The sequence below is a fragment of the Sprattus sprattus genome, assembly GCF_963457725.1.
Source record: "Sprattus sprattus genome assembly, chromosome: 8".
Taxonomy (NCBI): domain Eukaryota; kingdom Metazoa; phylum Chordata; class Actinopteri; order Clupeiformes; family Clupeidae; genus Sprattus; species Sprattus sprattus.
In genome coordinates, this window is record NC_137927.1 from 12,193,494 (window position 1) to 12,212,941 (window position 19,448).

At 43.7% G+C, this 19,448-nt stretch overlaps 1 protein-coding gene across 2 annotated transcripts in view; it reads right to left on the reverse strand.

The window, feature by feature from the left end:
* chd9 (chromodomain helicase DNA binding protein 9) overlaps positions 1 to 13,870 on the reverse strand; it is an 84,178-nt gene extending 70,308 nt beyond the window's left edge. For both annotated transcript variants that reach the window (XM_080843679.1, XM_080843680.1), the window contains exons 1-2: positions 13,769 to 13,870; positions 7,934 to 9,722 (exon numbers count right to left, since the gene is read on the reverse strand). In XM_080843679.1, coding sequence (XP_080699805.1) covers positions 7,934 to 9,622 — 1,689 coding nt within the window. In that variant the 5' untranslated portion in view covers positions 9,623 to 9,722; positions 13,769 to 13,870. The remainder of the gene's footprint in view (positions 1 to 7,933; positions 9,723 to 13,768) is intronic.
* Positions 13,871 to 19,448: the final 5,578 nt, after the last annotated feature.

Genomic DNA, 19,448 nt, shown 5'->3' on the forward strand with positions numbered 1-19,448 from the left:
GTATATTCCCAGCGACGGGGGAAAGGGGGAAAAAAGTGACACACGTCAGTATGCACCTGCTACGACCACCTCTCCCACTGGCTAGCCTCACTGAGGAACATTCCAGAGAGAAAAAACTCACAAATGGACCTTTTTTAACCCCAGCCTTTTTTTAGAAATGGTCAACTGGAGGACAAATGAACCCTATCCACTGGTTCACCGGAAGCGGGCTCATGGATCAGTGATCAGTTCAGTTCAGTGCTGGGGCAATGGGAGTAGAGCAGCAGACTCACTGTTCAGTGATCAGTCCAGTGATGGAGATGGGGGAGCAGAGCGGACTCAGGCTCAGGCTCAGGGTCAGTCAGTGCGGGCACATGATGGCAGCACTTCGATCCCATTCAATTCTCTCCATGGGGTCTCCATGGGGGGTTAACTGCTCTATCTCTAAGCACATGGCAGTGACACAACTAGTTCTTGGCCGTGTCAGTTCAAATCAAATGCGGAATGTTTACATCTGCTACCATTGATTATACAGTAAATACGTTGTGAAATGAAACAAAAACACACCACAGTTAAATTTGTATTAGTATTGATTGATTCACATCGATATGAAAGGATTACATGACTAACAACTGGTGAAAAAGTAATATGAAAATATTTGTTCACTGAATTAGCGCATTCTGTCCCAAACAGTTGCGTTGCAGTTTATAAGTTTCAGTTTCGCTTTCAGTATTTCAACGTGAATGAGAGGGAGCACAAGAACTGAGCGTCTAGCAGCGATTATCATATCATAGACATATATGATGCATGTATATGTCTGTGGGCACGATCTCAAGCACGTGCAAAAGTTGTTGTTGTCCAATTTCAATCTAGTTTCGAGAGACACATGCGCGCCCAGTCCAATTCCCAGCGGAATCGAATCGTGTGTCCAGGGGTTTACATCGGAGTCCAGTCGGACTCAAGCTGGACACAATGAATCTAGTTCTGGGGAGTCACATGTGTCCAATATCCAATTTAAATCGGACTGAAATCGGAAATTGGACGCATGTGTCCACACTGAGTGTGAAAGATGGCTTCCACCTCCTAGTCATGGCGTGTGCTGTGGTGACTGCACAGGAAGCTTTTACACTGGCGAGGTGGGAGGGGAGGATGTGTGTGTGTTTGTGTGTGTGTGTGTCTGTGTGTGTCTGTGTTTGTGTGTGTTTGTGTGTGTGTGCGTGTGTGTGGGGGTGAGTGTGTGGGGAGGTGTGGGGGGCAGTTTTCTCCCTGGAGTGTCTTTTAGAAGCCTGAGTGGGAAACATGGAGAGGAGAGCAAACGCTCAGCAGCCTGGGGGAGGAAGGGTGAGTGGGTGGGGGTGGGAGGGAGAGAGAGGGAGAGGAGAGCAGCCCATTCATCACAAGCTCTGTGGGGGGTTCAGAGCTGTGGGCGTCCACAGTGTGTGTGTGTGTGTGTGTGTGTGTGTGTGTGTGTGTGTGTGTGTGTGTGTGTGTGTGTGTGTGTGTGTGTGTGTGTGTGTGAGAGAGAATAAATGAGGTTGAGCATGAGCATACATGTTTGTGCGCCTGTGTATAAGAGCATGTGTGTTTTTCTGTGTTTCTGTGTGTTTATGCAAGAGACAGAGAGAGCGTATGTGCTAAGAGTATGCGTGTGTGTGTGTTTTATTTGTCTGAATGAGAGAGAGAGAGAGAAAGAGAGCGAGGGCGAGAGAAAGACAGAGAGAGTAAGTGTTTGCTGGGGGTGGTGGTCTGTAGCCTCCATGTTGCTGAACATCCAGTGGCCACACTGCTAGAAACAAAGCCCCACTGTTGGTCTGGGGGGGTTGTGCCGATGGTGGGGGGAGTCCGGAGGGGTGGGTCAGGCTCTCTCTTTTCTCTGCCTATGTCACGGCCAAGCACAACCTCATGATGTGTGCCACTGACCTGAGCTCGTCGGCTCACACCAGTATGCCATTGCGACACCAGATTACACAAACCCCCCTATTCCACTGGGCCTCAAACACACACACACACACACTCTCTCTCTCTCTCTCTCTCTCTCTCTCTCTCTCTCTCTCTCTCTCTCTCGCTTTCTGTGAATGGCTGGTGCGGCTCAATGCCGTTGTCTGAGGGCCGCGCATGTCAGTGAAGGGGATAATGACACTGCACTGTTCGAGGGGTGAGCCCCACTGATGGATTTTCCAATATCACGCCCCAAATGTACTATAACTTGATAATGAGTAGCTTCAGCTCATGCTGTCAGTCAGCACTGAGATGATACTTATTACGGCTGAGGTATGAGCCACCAGTGGCAGTAAATCCACCGAGGGTTTCTCTCTCTCTCTCTCGCCCAGCTCCTCTGAGGAGGCTGAACGCACATTAATCACAAAACTGTTAAATAGCCCCCTGTTACCACTGAGATATAACAGCATGGGGACAGTTTCATTCTTTGATAAGGAGATAATTTCACGTCACGTAATGAATGTCATGAATGTGTCTTTCTACCTCAACTGTTTAATATTTATGTACTTCTCTTAAACAAAACCCCACCCAAACTTCTGGGGGTTTATAATGACATCTTTGAGAAATTCTAAAAGAAAAACACTCCCAAACCCTTGACAGCTTACTTCTTATGTGGTCATGCTGGCTTATTAGTGTGACTGAGTCAGCGTGACGTAATCACAGTACTGTCCTTCTTATGTTATTATTCTTATTCCACACGTTTTTGCTGCTGCTTCTGCTCCTAGCACTTCTGAGATATAATCACTGCTCCAACTCTCCCCAACGCCATCCTGTAGTGCTCTCGTAAGAATGTCTGCAATCCCCCCCAGTCATTCTTTTCTGTTTTGTTGTTCTTCCTTTTTTACCCCTGAAATGAATGAGTAAACATTTCGGAGAACTTCTGACACTATTCAAGAGAACCTTTGTGGCTAAGTTGATGTCTCAGATAATGTTTCGCTTGTGATTGAAAGTAAGGGAGGCTAACAGTTCTGCCACGGATACCCGCAGCTATATTAATGTTGCCTGTAGTGATGGCTCATTCTACCCATATTTAGCGTAATCAAAGACAGCAAAAGTTTTGAAATTACATGAAATCGCAGCCATCATAACTTGCTTCCATCTCTGCATAAATCTCCATACTCTCTCATTTGAATTACTCAGGAGGTTGGAACAAATCAGGTAGGAGTAGTCCTGTTTTGAAAACACATCAAATTCAACAAAGTTGCAATCATTGGTCATTTCTTCACCCATTTTCACACAGCAGCGTCATAGCTGAATAAGTTGTGAAGTGCTTATAGCCTCGAAGGTAAACACATATTAAAATGAATAGCAGCAATTACATATAGCATGTATGAATAAGATAGAAGTGAAGAGTTTTGAGTATTTTGCTATGCTGTTCCTTACAGTAATGGTTGTCAGCCCGCATATCAGCTCTATTCAACGTGTTCACTGTTTCCCTGTAATAATATTGGTGTAATTTTCATCTGTCTACAGACAGAATCTCTATCTGTGGAGAGAGCGCAAAGACAACAGATGTTCTTCTGAGGAACAAAGTGATCGAGTTCCTCCTAGATCTCATTCTGAGGTAAGAACTCTGAACTCTTCACATGCATCCCCTTCAAACATTGGTTTAGTTAATTATTGCTTTCCAATTGATCAACTCAGAAAGTTATCATCTATGAAAGAAATGAAGTCTTCATAGACAGTGGGCTTCAAAAGCTAGGCTATTTATGTTGTTATCATGCATACTATGGATCAAGTTGATTGCTTCAACAACTACACAAATAACACAGGAATCCATCGAAGGCCAATACAAATGTAGGCTACTAATCCCCATATCTTACTAATAGCAACCAGTCTATATGTCCCACTTCACTCATCACTAATACACTCAATTACAAATGGGCAGTTTAAAGTAGCCCTGTTAGTATAATGTTTTAATAAAACAAGCAAAAACTATTATTATGTTACTATTGGTATTCTGTTGCTGGGAGGTGGTTTTATTCAGAGCTGCTTGCATCATCTCAAAATCATTTTGCAATCCCTTGCAGTGAGGATTTTTCTCCCAAGGGTTTTTTCTTACCGATCCAGTGTCCAGGAATATATGTTACAATATATGTTACAAACACCGATATACTGTAGCCTACATAATGTACACCATGGTTGACAAAAATCGTCCTCAAATCAGTTTGATTGTTACCAGGGTATCATCCTGTAGTGGGAATTTGGATGTAGGGTAGGCAACTAAATCCAACATAACCAAATGTCCAAATCCTAGGCATCTGCCATAATGTAGGCTGCATCTTCAACTTTGCAGCACGATCCTGGTTGACACCACTTAATTCTAATCTGATGCAATCCTAACTGTCAAACTGTCTTGCTTGGCAACCATAGACGGGAAGTTAAATAAATAAAGATGAAAAAAAAACCACTTAAGTTTAGCTTTTAAATGCACACTTTTCAAGCATTCCAAGAAAAAAATACACCAGAAGTGCGTTGTTTACTGTTTCTACCTAGGTCTTTGTTAAACCCTATTTCTTGCATCACCTAAGGTGTTAAAGCCTGCAATTTACTAGATTTGTTTATTTGTTTATCTATCAATATCAGCAAAACATGGTTTAGGTGAACATAACTTCCCCAGTGAAGTTCATAAGGCTATCCTTCTTAAAGTTGCTGGTATTTACTGTTGCGTTATAGGTTTTCCAGGGAGGCCCTGATGTTTCCGATAGATTATGCCCTCTAAATAGAAATAGAATAATTCGATTAGCTGAACACATTAGATGATGTGTCTCACAATCAAATTCTGATTTTCTAATCAATGCCATGAGCAGAGCTCAGAATGAAGCTTCACAGAGAATGAAACATAATTGGATGAAATCATGTCTAATGGGAATAGGAAGTTGTCAGATTTTGTGACTCAATAAAAATCAATGAAAATAAGGTAATAAGAATAAGACATAGTCCGTTATTGATTTATTTGCTTTGGTTAAACAAACTCATGTTTAAGGTTACGTTTGATGTTTTGTATTCATTAGGCCTACCAGACATTTTGACCGACATTTAATGTATTTTGAGTACATTGAGTACACAAATTACATTTGTATTATGTATTAAAGTCTTTAAACCATGTGCCATCAACCGTGTGCCATAACCAAATGCTGTGTGCATTTAACTAATGCGAATGCCAGTGTGCAATTACTTTAGCTGGGCAAAAGAAGAGATGGAAGAATAACGGGTAAGATTAAAACATGACCAATTAGTACAAAATAATCACCTTATGATGATTAGGTTATCAACTGAAATTAGGCAGTTACCAGTCAATCAGTGCACCCCTAAATGAATCATTCATCAGTAGCAAACCTCAGGAATGTGTGCACAGAATACTGACTGTGTTTCCTAATTGACTACAATCCTGGCATGAAATGCTAATTGGCTAACTATTACAGTGCCATCTCCAGTGACAGGTTTAGTGAAAGTTTCACTTTCTGAGAAAACACAAAACATTCCTTAGATCAGCTACCTTTACTGGTGCTGATGTAAAACACTAACTGGCCTAAGATTGTGTGTAATACTGTCACAGTCCATGTTATCAACAAACCTGTTGATCCCTCATCTGAGTGAAATTAAACACAGAAATGACTAATCTAATCCCAAATCTAACAGGTGCACATCACCCCTTTGAAAAGCCAATTTCCTTCACACTGCAGGGACATTCCACAAAGGAAAGGCCCATGCTAGTAATTGATGCCGTTATAAAGCTGTGCCATGCGGAATCTTTATCGGGGGAGCCGAGATTCCAGCCCCTTTTGTTGGAGACGGTAAATCCTCCATTAGCGCTGGAGCTGCAGAGAGCGGCGGAGGACACAAAGCCTCTGCCAGCCACAGTGATTGGCACACAGTGCATCTGCTGGCTTTCCACAGCCCAGTGCACATGAATGGCGCAGTCTGCCCTTCAGCATCTATGCCGCTGCCACTGTGCGCTGGGTGCTGACACAGACGAGAGGGGAGGGGGGAGGGAGGGGGGGTGCTGACGGCTTACAGCCAGCCACTGGTGCCACATTTTCATTTTAACTAAGGGTCTGTGGAAAGGGACCAAAAAGCGCCCCCCCACCACTCTACCCCTCCAAAAAAGAGATGAAAAACAGGTGGGTATTGGGGACGAGGGAACAACACATAAAGGATGTGTGTGGAGTGTGTTTACTCCACCTGCCTTTATAGTTTGTTCTTTATGGAGAAACCGACGGCTAAGGGGGACCGTAGCATGATTCAGAGGACAAACACACACAAATCACTAAGCGTGAGCCCCAGTGGTGTTATTGGAGTACTGGCTGGCACTAGACTGAGGGCTGCTGATTATCAGTGTCAACGCCAGGCTTGCAGTGTGTATGGATGCTCAAATGTGTGTGTGTGTGTGTGTAGTCTGTCGGTATATACTGTATGTGTGTGTGTGTGTGTGTGTGTGTGTGTGTGTGTGTGTGTGTGTGTGTGTGTGTGTGTGTGTGTGTATTTGTGTGTCTGTGTGTGTGTGCGTGCGTGTGTGTATGCATGTGACTGTGTGTGTGTGTGTGTGTCTGTGTATGGTGTGTGTGGTTGTGTGCTTCAGCTTCAGTTGGTGCTGAAGGGCTAAACTGCTTCCTCGTAGCTGTGTGGGAGGCTTACCACCAGGGCTGCAGTGCTGGAGAAGGCCACGAGCCCAAGTCCACTTCAGAGCAGACCCCTACTGGCCCTTATTATAACGTCTCCTCTTCTCACTTAGCCTCTGCCACTATCTTTATCTCCTACACACACACACACACACACACACACACACAGACACACACACACACACACACACACACACACACACACACACACACACACATACATACATACTCACAGACAGACACACATAGAGCCATACACATGGGTACACACACACAGGAACACACATACACACACTGGCCACACACACAGGAACACGAATAAACACACTGACTTTTGCACAAACACACAAACACACACACACACACACACACACACACACACAGGACAGCAGCCACCCCCACAGCGCAGCCGAGTCGGTCACAAGGAGCTCAGTCTCTCCTCCCTGGCCTGACCCACATCTTGTTATAGCCTTAAGTACGCTTACGGTTAAGTCCTGCAGACACTGCTGCCACTCCTAATCAGGCAGTACCTGCGGCCTGAGCAGGGCCAGGAAAGGCTGAATCATTATCATTTAATGGAGCCTATCCCCCCACCACCCCCCCACCCCCCCCCCCCCCTCCCATCCCTTCGGTCCGTTCCCTGCTGTACAGGGCCTGTGTTAGTGTTTGTTCGTTAGCTCATTCGGGCAGTGTATCTTCCTCCCCCTTGCTCGGGGGAATGGTTAAACATTGGTTAAACACTACAGTCTGCCGGCCGCTATCCCACTGAGTGTGTCTGGAGCGCTCCGTCGACGTCACAGCCGAGTTTCCGCTACAAGTGTAGAGACCTCTGATACGAGCAACTATAGCGCCGCGGAGCTAAGCCAGAAAGATTAGTGAAGCCGCATGCCAAATAGTCAGCGACCACCATGTAAAGTAAATAATTTAAACAGATAAAGGACAAATCAAGGGGCACGACCAGTGCACTGCATACCAGACAAAAGTGAGTCTTCCAGTGCTGACACAGAGAGTCAACGACCCAACGACACCAGCTCAGCTCAGCTCATTAGCTGCACATCAATCCTGAAGCTTAATGAGTGCTCATGCAAGCTTGAGGCACACGAAGGCAGCTTGCAACATACAACAGGTTCTAGCTGAATCTGCAGCCGTTACAATGTATTTTTAGACCTTAAACCAGAAAAGACTGTTCCGACATGTTCACTCCTCTGCTGAGGAGAAGTAGAGCCAGGCAATATACGTCTATTTGTTCAATTCAGTTTTTAGCTTCATCCGATTCCAAAGAAAAAAAGGCTAACACAAATCATGTCACACTCTTCACAGGACCAGTGGCCTACCTGAATCTCATAGTGAATGGAGAGTGCTTCCTCCTCCTGGTCCTCCTGGTCCTCCTTGTCTCCCTCTCCCTGGCTCCCATTAGTCCAGGAGCAGTTGGAGCCCTCGTGCTGGCTCAGGGCAGCCTCCAGCTGGGGCAGGAAGTCCTCGTCGAGGAGATCAGGGGCCTCCAGCCCCTCAAAGCCCCCACCCTGAGTCTCGTGCAGCAGGTGTTTCTCCATAGCCTGGTACCCCCCGTTAGTGCTGCTGGTGCTGGTGGTGTTAGCAGGGGGCAAAGGCATGCTCACCTGGCAGCTCCTCTGCTGCTGAGGGGGGAAATGGCTCTCGGCAGTGGCAGAAAAAGAGGTGGCAGTTTCAGGGTACATGTCAGATGTGCTGTATGCAGGCTTAGAGCGCTGCATGGAGCGGAAGGGACACTGCTCCCCTGACTGGTTGGCTGCAACCTTAAGCCTCTGTTGTTGTTGCTGTTGTTGTTGTTGTTGTTGTTGTTGTTGGTGATGTTGTTGTTGTTGCTGCTGCTGCTGCGGGTGTAGTTGTGGCTGACTCAACCCAGGTGCTGATGAGAATGGACAGCTGCTGCTCGAGAGGTCAGGCACAGGATGCGCCGACGCTCCGCGGGCCGAGGAGGTCGTCGTCATGGACACCACTCCCGAAGACAGAGGCTGGCTCACGCCCATCCCAACCGGCTGTCGAGGAAAGGAGTACTGAGAGGGAGGGTAGCCTGCTGCTGCAGACGTGCTGACCGAACAGGAGGACAGGGCGTGAGGCATGGGGGACGACTGCATGGAGTAGGCCATGTTGGCCTCCTCAGACCCCAGACCAGTGTAGGACTGCACTTGCTGAGGAACTGAGTACCCGCCCTGCTGCGGGGCAGATGATAAGGGGGTGGAGGGGTCCCTGTACGGCTTGGACTGGGGCGAGGCATTGGGGACCACCCCGCAGTGGAAGGGGCTGCCCCCCGTGTTCAGGGAGCCGTGGTGGCTCTGCTGCTGCTGCTGGTTCTGTGCCATATTGCCCTGGTAATAGGAAGTGAAGTTGTGGTGCTCCTGGAAGGGCTTAACACGCTGATGCATGGTCTGGGGGTTCACCTGCTGGTGGGGAGGAGGAGGCTGATGCTGGTTCAGGAGCTGATGATGTCCCTGGGGTTGCTGTTGTTGCGTTTGTTGACACGGATGCTGCTGCTGATGTTGATGCTGTTGTTGATGCTGTTGTTGTTGTTGTTGTTGTTGTTGTTGTTGTTGCTGTTGCTGCTGGGAAAGTGGGTGGTACGCATTTCTGTTTTGGTCGTGATTCCCCCACATGGGGCTGCTGTTCGGGAAGAGTCCATTGGCCTGAGGCGCCTGGCCCATGGGTGTCCCTTGAAACTGAGGCTGCTGAGCCATAAAGCCACTGTTGGCTTCAGCACCAGAGTAGGGCTGACCCATGGAGCTCTGGGCCTTTATGGTGTCAAAGTGCCCCATCTGTGATGTGTAAGCCAGGCCTTGCTGGGAGGAGGTGGGAGCAGGTGTCTGCATCATGTTTATGTGCTTCGCAGTCCCCATCGGATCCACCTGTAGAGGCTCAAAGTCAGGGACAAGGTTTAGCTCATCCACCAGAGAGGGTCCTGCATTGAACCCGTCATCCGATAGCACCTCCAAGCCACCCACAAAAAGGTTGGGATCATCGAAGAAGTCCATGATGGGATCTGTCATGGCCACCAGTCCAGTCCCTAATGCTGGACTCCTAGCTTCAACGTGGCGCTAAGAGATCTCACAGGCTTCAGAACCACTGTTTGCCCATCACAGAACAGTCCTACAGAGAAAGACAGAGAGTGAGTTTCATGGAATACTATCACCAATGGCTTTATTGTTTTTTGTTTGTTTTACTATAAAAAAAGAAAGTAGTTAATAAAGCTATCATTGGATCATTTTTGGAATATTTCAGATGAACCGTCTACAGCAAAAGCGTATGGTCTGAACCAAAACAAAGGATTATGGGAAACTCCTGGGTTCTATGTTCAGTGACTACAGTTCCAACAGGGGCGACACTAACTTTTCAGTAAATGCTAGTCCATGACTGACAACTATTTTGTGTGGGTAGAGTAAATGAATAGTGGTTAGTGGCTTCTTGTGGATATCTTGTGGGGGTTAGCAATAAATGCTAAATCCACCTACAACTCTTAAATAAAACCAATGTTCAGTTAAAATGTGAGGACAATGTTTTCAGATAAACCTTTGCACGCATCCCTGATATGAATTTAAACTCATGAGCTGCAAAGGGATGACTTAAGTCCTTCTTTGGTTACAAGTGACAGCTTTATGACTGGCCAACCTGTGGAAACTGGGACTTCGCAAGTTCAACAGCCAGACCCAAAAACAGGTGCCACATTCACTTCAAAGCACTCATCTCACTCTCACACAGCCCAACCCAGCCTAGCCCAGCCATGCCATCTTTGTGTCTGACACCCGGTGTCTGTCTGTGAAGACCCAGGCAGCTGATGCAACACCACTAGTCAGGAAGACTGTCTGTTCAGACCACAAACTCGACAACAGAGGATGACAGAAAAACTGAGGCCAGTCACGACCTGCTGACTCACCACTTTCAAACAGACACGTGTCTTTCACACATTAACACACACACACACACACAAAGACAGGCCTACAGAGTACCAACCACCATTATTAAATGGTTACTTCCCCTAATTGAATTATATGGGTCTCTCGACTCGAAGACCGGATGTGTCATCTCCAAATGGAAAGTAAGATGGGCTGGCCATTATAACAGCTGTTTAAAATGACAATGCTTTCATCATTACAATGCTTACATAATTACTCTACAGCAGCAGCATTATATCCACACGACAATGGTTGCAAACCCTGTTTGCAATTTGGAGAAAATTTGAGACATTTGACCTGTCTGGATATTAATCCATATAGGAATTGAAAATATTTTCCCAAAAACCCATTTACACAATAGTATCTCTAACAAAGGCGACAGACAAATCAATTATTACAGTCAACACTAATATTTCAAATGTGCAAATATCTACTTCCACTGTCAGCATTAAGAGAATCGTCAGGCTCTAGAGGATTCTGACTACAGGTCCTCAACAGCCCTGCATAGACCTTTCAGTCACATTTGGACAGAGGAGACAGCGTTCATTCCAGGGTCTTGGCCTGGGATCTGCTCCTGTCATTGAACCTGTGGCTCCGGCAGCCAGAGGCATTCTTTAGCAACACTGGCCCACAGATGAAGGCAGGTCGTGATAAGAGAATTCCCATCCCAGCCACTTGGCAGTCCTCCACGGTTACTGGTGACAGGCAAAGTATAATTCTCTTTTCCCCACTCCCTCCTACACATACTCTCGCTCTCACACACACACACACACACACACAGAAGCCATACACAAAATAGCCTCACTGAATTTGCTCTTCAGTTGCTTATAGATGGTTCTGACTGAAGTCATTCTCGCTGGACGGAGGTTTCAGAGCACAAGTTGTTCTAAACAAAACCCAGTGTCTGGGGCCTCCCTTACCCAAAACTAACCATTGGAATACCTCCTCAGAACTAGAGGATCTCATGCGGTCATGACAACACGCTACATACCTTAAATGCCAACTTCCTGTCATTTCAGCTGATGTTCCCCCGGGTTTAAGATATGAAACACCTTGTGTGTTACCACAATGTAAGACCTAATGTATAACACTTGCTGTGAAAATAAGTTGGAAGCAAACAAGAGTGATGCTGAAGTACTGACTCAAAAAGAGATTTGAGCTGAGAGTCTGCTTACAAGCAGGCTGGTGTCTGGGATGGTTCCCTAATTTACAGATGGAAATTAGGCTAAAATATGTCTGCTTAGAAGCATTTAACCCCCTGCATGCAATGTTATTTCCAAAATAGTAGAACCAATTTATACCACGGAGATTAAAAAAGAGAAGGAATGGTGAGGATGATGAGAAGGGGACTCAAAGTTAATAACACTACAATACTACAATAACATAATCAAAAATAATGTACCCTACTGTGTAATTGACAAACTAAATTTGAGCTTACATTACATAAAAGTCAGCATATTGGCACACTGGAACATTTAAAAAGAACAGTTCCATAACTTGCTAATCACCTCGCAGATGACAAATAGTTAGCCAAGTTACATCCATACCAAATAAGGACCATTGAAATATAGGTCGTATGTCGTTTTGTCACTTGAAGAATAAAGTACACCTCACGGTATCAATAAGCAACAACTTAACAGCAACAGAGCAACAGGTTAAGGCTCCTCACTGCAAGTTTCCGCGTTAAAAATTCCAAACGCGTATGTTTGGGTCTTTTCGTTTTAATGACTTCCTCCCTCACACTTACCGTAGCAAGCCGCGTCTTTGTTTATCGTGTGTCTACTGTGCTTCTTGGTGGCGTATCTCCAACCCGCACTTGCTAACCCTGGTGGCCCACACAAATAAATAAGGCGTCGACATTTTAAGTGTTCGGGTGGCTTATCTCGAAAAACTGCATGAATAAATATCGGGGCGACACAGCCGAGCAAATGAATCAACAGATGTTGTTGAAAAGCAACTTTGAAAAAGACTACTGAAACTCGCTAATTTGGCTAACAGGGTTAACCAGCTTGCACGGATGGGTCAACACGGCCTCCTTTGCCCTCGGTAATAGGACCTGATGCATCACCCCAAGCGTTCCCTTCACTAATATGGTCCCAATTTTCTCGAGTTGAAATTAACAAACATGCCGATTTATCGTAAATGACTCCAAGTGAGTTACATTAAGTTAACAAATATCACTTCAAGTGCAGACAAGCCACGTTGTTGTCGGTATCCGGCCATGACTGGTTCTTTGAGACAAAGTTCTAACGAATAATATAATTTAACATACTATTTATCTTACACCACACCAAATATAAATCATGTCGATATAAGTGCTAAGATGTACCATTCGTTTCTCATAATGCACTACAGGTTGAAACAACAGTTAATCCAGCTCGTATGAGTGTCGACAGATGTCCAACATGACCACTAACCTCCACAGCATCCTGAGCCATCTGATGCGACTCCCACCAGCAGGTCTACAATGCCTTGCCATTCGCAGCTGAAATATCGGTCATCATGTAAAGATATATTCAAGATGTGAACTGATGTGGCGTGCGCCGAGCAAGGAGCAAACCTTCCGTAAGGATAAAACAACTAATCCCAGTTGGCTTAAAAAGATAGTCTGCTGGGTTCGGTATATTACCGAATGCCTGCTGGAGAATCGCACACGTGTTTCCCCGTAGACCTACTGGTATCTCTCAGCAACTGGCTCGCCACGCTCCAGTCAGTGAGTGGAGTCGTGACGTTAGTGAGTTACACAGGAGCAGGTAGTCCTTTGGATAGAGACACGTTACAGACCAAGCTAGTTTCCCAAATGCCACGTTTCCATCTTTGAAGCAGCAATAAAAACAGTCAACAACAACTGTATAACCGTGCCACTCTTTCTTCGGCACCTTCACAGAGAAGCAATGCTAGGTTCCATTCCCTACCCAACGAGCTCAGCCATCGTTAACGCCTTGACAGTCACAGTCGCTGTTAGTTCAGAACCATATAACGTTACTCATGAAAGCACTTCGCGGGTATCACTGCTTTCTACCGAGCAATTTCCTGAAAAGATGGGTTATTTGTGTGACTCTCACCTCGGTTAGCAATTAATTTATCTTTTAGTTTTGAGTTTACAGCGAGGGATTCCCTGAGCCAGCTGAGCGTCACAGTCCTTCCATCCGAATGACAGCTACCCGAGTTTTAACACACAGTGCTGGAAGAAAATTCAACATTTGTTTCATTCAGACTTACGGATGTAAAATATCTACTTACCAGAGTGAAGTAAAACCCTCCGACACAAATCGATAATTTCAGAGAAAATTATAAGAACGAAGTTTCACGTACTTGTACCGCTGCTGGCGACCTCAGCGGTTCCACCGCTGCTGACGTGATGATGATAAACTATAATTTGCATATCAGTTATTTGCTTTCTGATTGGACGGCTCAGACTCCATTCGGTCGGATTCATTACGACGAATATTAAGTCACATTTTCTTTGCCGGCAAAAACTGTGTTCAATAAATTGTTAAATCTCACTCACTGTCATTAAATACTGGGATCCAACCAAGCAAGTGTCAGATACAGGTTATTGAAAGAGTACAATATGAGGACACACAAGATGGCCGCGCCGAGGCTAAAGCCAATCGGCGAGGGTTTTACTTTGATTACGCATAAACGGTAGTCTCCCGGATAGCAGTGTTGAAGGCCTCCGTGGCTGAAGCCTGACGGGTGAGATAGGTGGAAAGTTGCTGATGTTGGTCAGTGGTGTTTGCTGACATCCGGTGGTTAATCTTAGTATTGCCTCATGTGCTTCTGCAATTATATTAGGCCTACCTGAAGTTGGCCTGTATTTCTGCAATTCTCTAAGAACAAAACGTTTACACAATGTTCATAAAATAACCAATTTGAGAATGGCTTTCAAAAAATAACCATACTGACACTGTCACAGTTTGTCCAATAACCTGAGGAGAGTACATTTAGTTTGTTGTGCTCTCTGTGCCTCTCACTTACATTGCAGTCAAGCCTCATTCATTCGTACAGGTGCATCTCAATAAATTAGAATATCATCAAAAAGTTGATTTATTTCAGTAATTCTATTCAAAAAGTGAAACTCATATATTATATAGATTGTTTACACACAGACTGATCTATTTCAAGTGTTTATTACTTTTAATTTTGATTATTATAACTGACAGCTAATGAAAACCCAAAATTCAGTATCTCAGAAAATTAGAATATTGTGAAAAAGACTCATGGTGTCACACTCTAATCATCTAATTAACTCAAAACACCGGCAAAGGCTTACTGATCCTTTAAATGGTCTCTTAGTCTAGTTCAGTAGGCTACACAATCATGGGGAAGACTGCTGACTTGACAGTTGTCCAGAAGACGATCATTGACACCCTGCACAATGGAGGGAAAGACACAAAAGGTCATTGCTAAAGAAGCTGGCTGTTCACAGAGTGCTGTATCCAAGCACATTCATGGGAAGTTGAATGAAAGGAAAAAAATGTGGTATAAAAAGGTGCACAATAAACAGGGATAACCACATCTTTGAGATGATTGTGAAACAAAGCCCATTCAAGGGAGATTCACAAGGAGTGGACTGCAGCTGGAGTCAGTGCTTCAAGAGCCTACACACACAGACGCATCCAGGAAATGGGCTTCAACTGTTGCATTCCTGTGTCAAGCCACTCTTGAACCGGAGACAACGTCAGAGGCGTCTCACCTGGGCTATGGACAAAAAGTACTGCACTGTTGGTCAGTGGTCCAAAGTTCTCTTTTCAGATGAAAGTACATTTTGCATTTCATTTGGAAATCAAGGTCCCACGGTCTGGAGGAAGAGAGGAGAGGCACAGGATCCAAGTTGCTTGAGGTCCAGTGTAAAGTTTCCACAGTGAGTGATGGTTTGGGGTGCCATGTCATTTGCTGGTGTTAGTCCATTGTGTTTTCTCAGGTCCAAGGTCAGCACAGCCGTCTACCAGGAAGTTTTAGAGCACTTCATGCCTCCCATGCTTCCATCCTATGGAGATGCTGATTTCATTTTCCATCAGGACTTGGCACCTGCACACACTTCCAAAGGTACCAGTACCTGGTTTAAGGACCATGGTATCCCTGTGCTTGATTTGCCAGCAAACTCGTCTGACCTAAAACCCATAGATTCTATAGGGTATTGTGAAAAGGAAGATGCAAGACAACAGACCCAACAATGCAGAAGAGCTGAAGGCCACTATCAAAGCAACCTGGTCTTCCATAACACCTTAGCAGTGCCACAGACTGATTGCCTTCATGCCACGCCGCATTGCTGCAGCAATTCATGCAAAAGGAGCCCCGACCAAGTATTGAGTGCTGTACATGTTCATCCTTTTCAGTAGTCCAACATTTCTGTGTTAAAAATCCTTTTTTCTATTGGTCTTCAGTAATATTCAAATTTTCTGAGATACTGAATTTTGGGTTTTCATTAGCTGTCAGTTATAATCATCAAATTTAAAAGAAATAATCACTTGAAATATATCAGTCTGTGTGTAATGAACCTATATAAAATATGAGTTTCACTTTTTGAATAGAATTACTGAAATAAATCAACTTTTTGATGTTATTTTAATTTATTGAGATGCACCTGTATATGGACACATTGGAACTTCCTTGTTCAAAATGTAAATGAAAGATACTAGTGAGGCTTTGGCATGCTGATATAGAGGCAATTTCTTAGGCAAGAACGACATTTTAGTTCATCTTTACAAGGCCTTAACTCAGTGTGTTCTGTCAATCTGTGTTATGAATATATAGGTGGCCTTTTGCTTTATTCAATGTTGATTATCTAGTGCATACTTGCCCCTTAAGAATTATAACACCAGTAAACCGAAAATAGAACAAATGTTTGAACAACTTGAAAAATCATATAGAGTAGACTATTAATTAGCAATATTTAAGTTACATCTGCCTGAACCACAAAAACACTTCACTGTTTTGGGGTCTTTTGTAGTCTTTATTGATATAGGACAGTGTAGAGAGACTGAAAATGAGCAGGACAGAGACTCGATGTAGGATGAGGAAATAATAAGAATAAGATTGAACTCGATCCTGGGTCCCTATGAGCACAGAAGCCAGTACACGGCACTGGATGCACAGCTCCCCCATTCTCAGAAGATGCATAGACCAACAGATGCAGTGGCAAAATGCACTCCCCTTCCTCTTGGCTGGATAACTCACAAAGTATTTGTTGCTTTGAAATGCATCATCTCTCAAAATAAACCACAGGATGCCCTTTCCAGTGATGGTAGTTACAGTTTAAAGTCTGAACAATCTATTGTTATAGTTACGTTTTTTTTTTCATAGTCAAACTTCCATCTATCAACAATGAATAGAGACCTTAACATTTGTGTAGAAAGAGATTATTGTAAGTTAATTTAGTGTCCCATATACTGTAGGTGATGTCTGGCATATTTTTCATAATCTTCCTGCTGCCATGCGCCGTGATCCTTTCAACTTTCAAAGCTTCTGAATCTCCTCTTGTAAATCTCACTACTGTACAATTAAGACAGCATTTTTCTCTCAGCTTTTGACATATCATTGCGTTCCTGTTAAACTCCTCAGCACCCCCACTGGCTTTGCAGTGGTAGTGCAACAGCCTTTGGGTGATGAATGGGCATAATTTGCTTGATTGTCCACACCTGAGAAGCCATTCTGTTTTCCCTCAGAAGGGACCTTGTATTCTCACCATGCTTTTGATGCTGGTGCACACTATGGTTTATACTTATTCTGTGGTCAGTCTCAATTTTTGTTGCGGCTCACGAGCCAGGTCGTTACAGTTCCATTATGCTGTTTCTGACAGCAATGTACAGCAGGGAAATGCAATGCACCACACAGCATCTAATTATATCTATGTAGGTTTAGCCATTATTCCATTGCTTTATGGAAGAATGATGCTAAAAGATGTTAACATTGACACATCTTACCATTTGTTTTTAGTATTCTCCATAAGGGTTACTATGTCCACAGTTTCAATGCAACTCACACAAATGTGGGTTATTTTCTGTATTTTAAACCTTCAAGTATTTGGCTGAGAATCAAGAGGGCGTAAGTGCCATTTCACCAACTTTACAGGAGAGCCAAAACTAAAAATGGCCATAGTTTGCTATTACTTTCTGTACTGATTTCACCTATTTAAAGCACATGTATTAATACAGATGGATGATACAATACTTAATGAATAATAATTTATCTTAAGTAAAGTGTATATATATATTCTACATTTCTAAATTTAAGAAATAGTTACATACGCCCTTTTGGCGCCAATGTTTTAAATTTATTTGGATATAACATACGGGCGTATCTGATAATTTCATGAGCAGAAAAGAACATGAATGTGCTTTTAATAGAGCAACAGTCATTTTTACACAATACAAAACATTAAACAATATTTATGTTATTTCAATGCTATGTATTTTTGATTTGTTACACCAATAGAATCAATAGAATAGACATAAAGTATAATCATACAATACAATGAACATCAATGATAATTAATAATTAAAATCATTGTCAGTGACCGTGACCGTGCAAGAAGGAGACTAGTGATAGAGGCCACCAAGACATCTATGACTACTCTGAAGGAGTTACAAGCTTCAGAAGCTAAGTTTGGAGAGACTATGCATACAACAACTTTTGCCCGGGTTCTTCACTTTATGGAAGAGAGCCACTGTTGAAAAATTATGGACCAAATATCGTCTAGAGTTCGCCAAAAGGCATGTGGGAGACTCAATGGTCAAGTGGAATAAGGTTCTGTGGTCTGATGAGACCAAAGTGGAGCTTTTTTTCAAAAGAAGCTCTCTTCCATAAAGCTTTGATAGGTGAAGAACCCGGGCAAAAGTTGTTGTATGCAGAGTCTCTCCCATCTCAGCTGCTGAAGATTGAAACTTCTTCAGAGTAGTCATAGGTCTATTGGTGGCCTCTCTCACTAGTCTCCTTCTTGCACGGTCACTCAGTTTGTGAGGATGGCCTGCTCTAGGCAGATTTACACATGTGCCATATGCCTTCCATTTCTTGATGATGGATTTAACAGAATTCCAGGGGATGTTTAGTGCCTTGGACATTTTTTTGTATCCTTCCCCTGACTTATACTTTTCAATAACCTTTTCTCTGAGTTGCTCAGAGTGTTCTTTAGTCTTCATGGTGCAAGGGTAGCCAGGAATACTGATTACTGACTACTGACCAGTGAATGGACCTTCCAGACACATGTGTCGCTATACTACAATCACTTGAGACACATTTACTGCACACTGATCCTCATTTCAGTAATTGTGAGACTTCTAGCACCAATTGGGTTGACCTCTGTTGAATTAGGTCAGTCACTTTAAAGGGAGTGAATACTTATGCAATCACTTATTTACATTACATATTTTTATTTAATTGATAATACTGTGTAGAAATCTGTTTTCATTTTGACATTAAAGAGGGCTTTTTTGTGAATTTTTGTGTTAAAACAGCCAACTTATATTGACCAAGATTGATTTATAAAAGCAATAAAAGGGAAAAACATCCAAGGGGGTGAATACTTATGCAAGGCACTGTATGGCTTGTTCTTCCTTGCCATCCTTACAAGTGTGTAGTATCCCTGTGGACTCTATACACCTCTTCTACGTTAAATACCACTTTTCTTCTGCAGCCTTTTCCACTCTGACATTTACTTTCAGCCATTTTGTCTAATGTGCTGTCTTCAGACTTAGTCCATAATACATACTTTCTCAGTGCCAAAAGGGCGTAAATGCACTTACGCCCTTCTAACTCTAACATCTGTTGTATGGTCACAGTTAAGACCTTTGGTTTTTGTTTAATAACTCTTAATTTATAAATATTTTAGTTTTTATAATTTTGTCAGTAGAAAGAGCTCATCAAGAGTTTTCAGGTGATATATATAACTCAATTTTGACCAAAATGTCACTTACGCCCT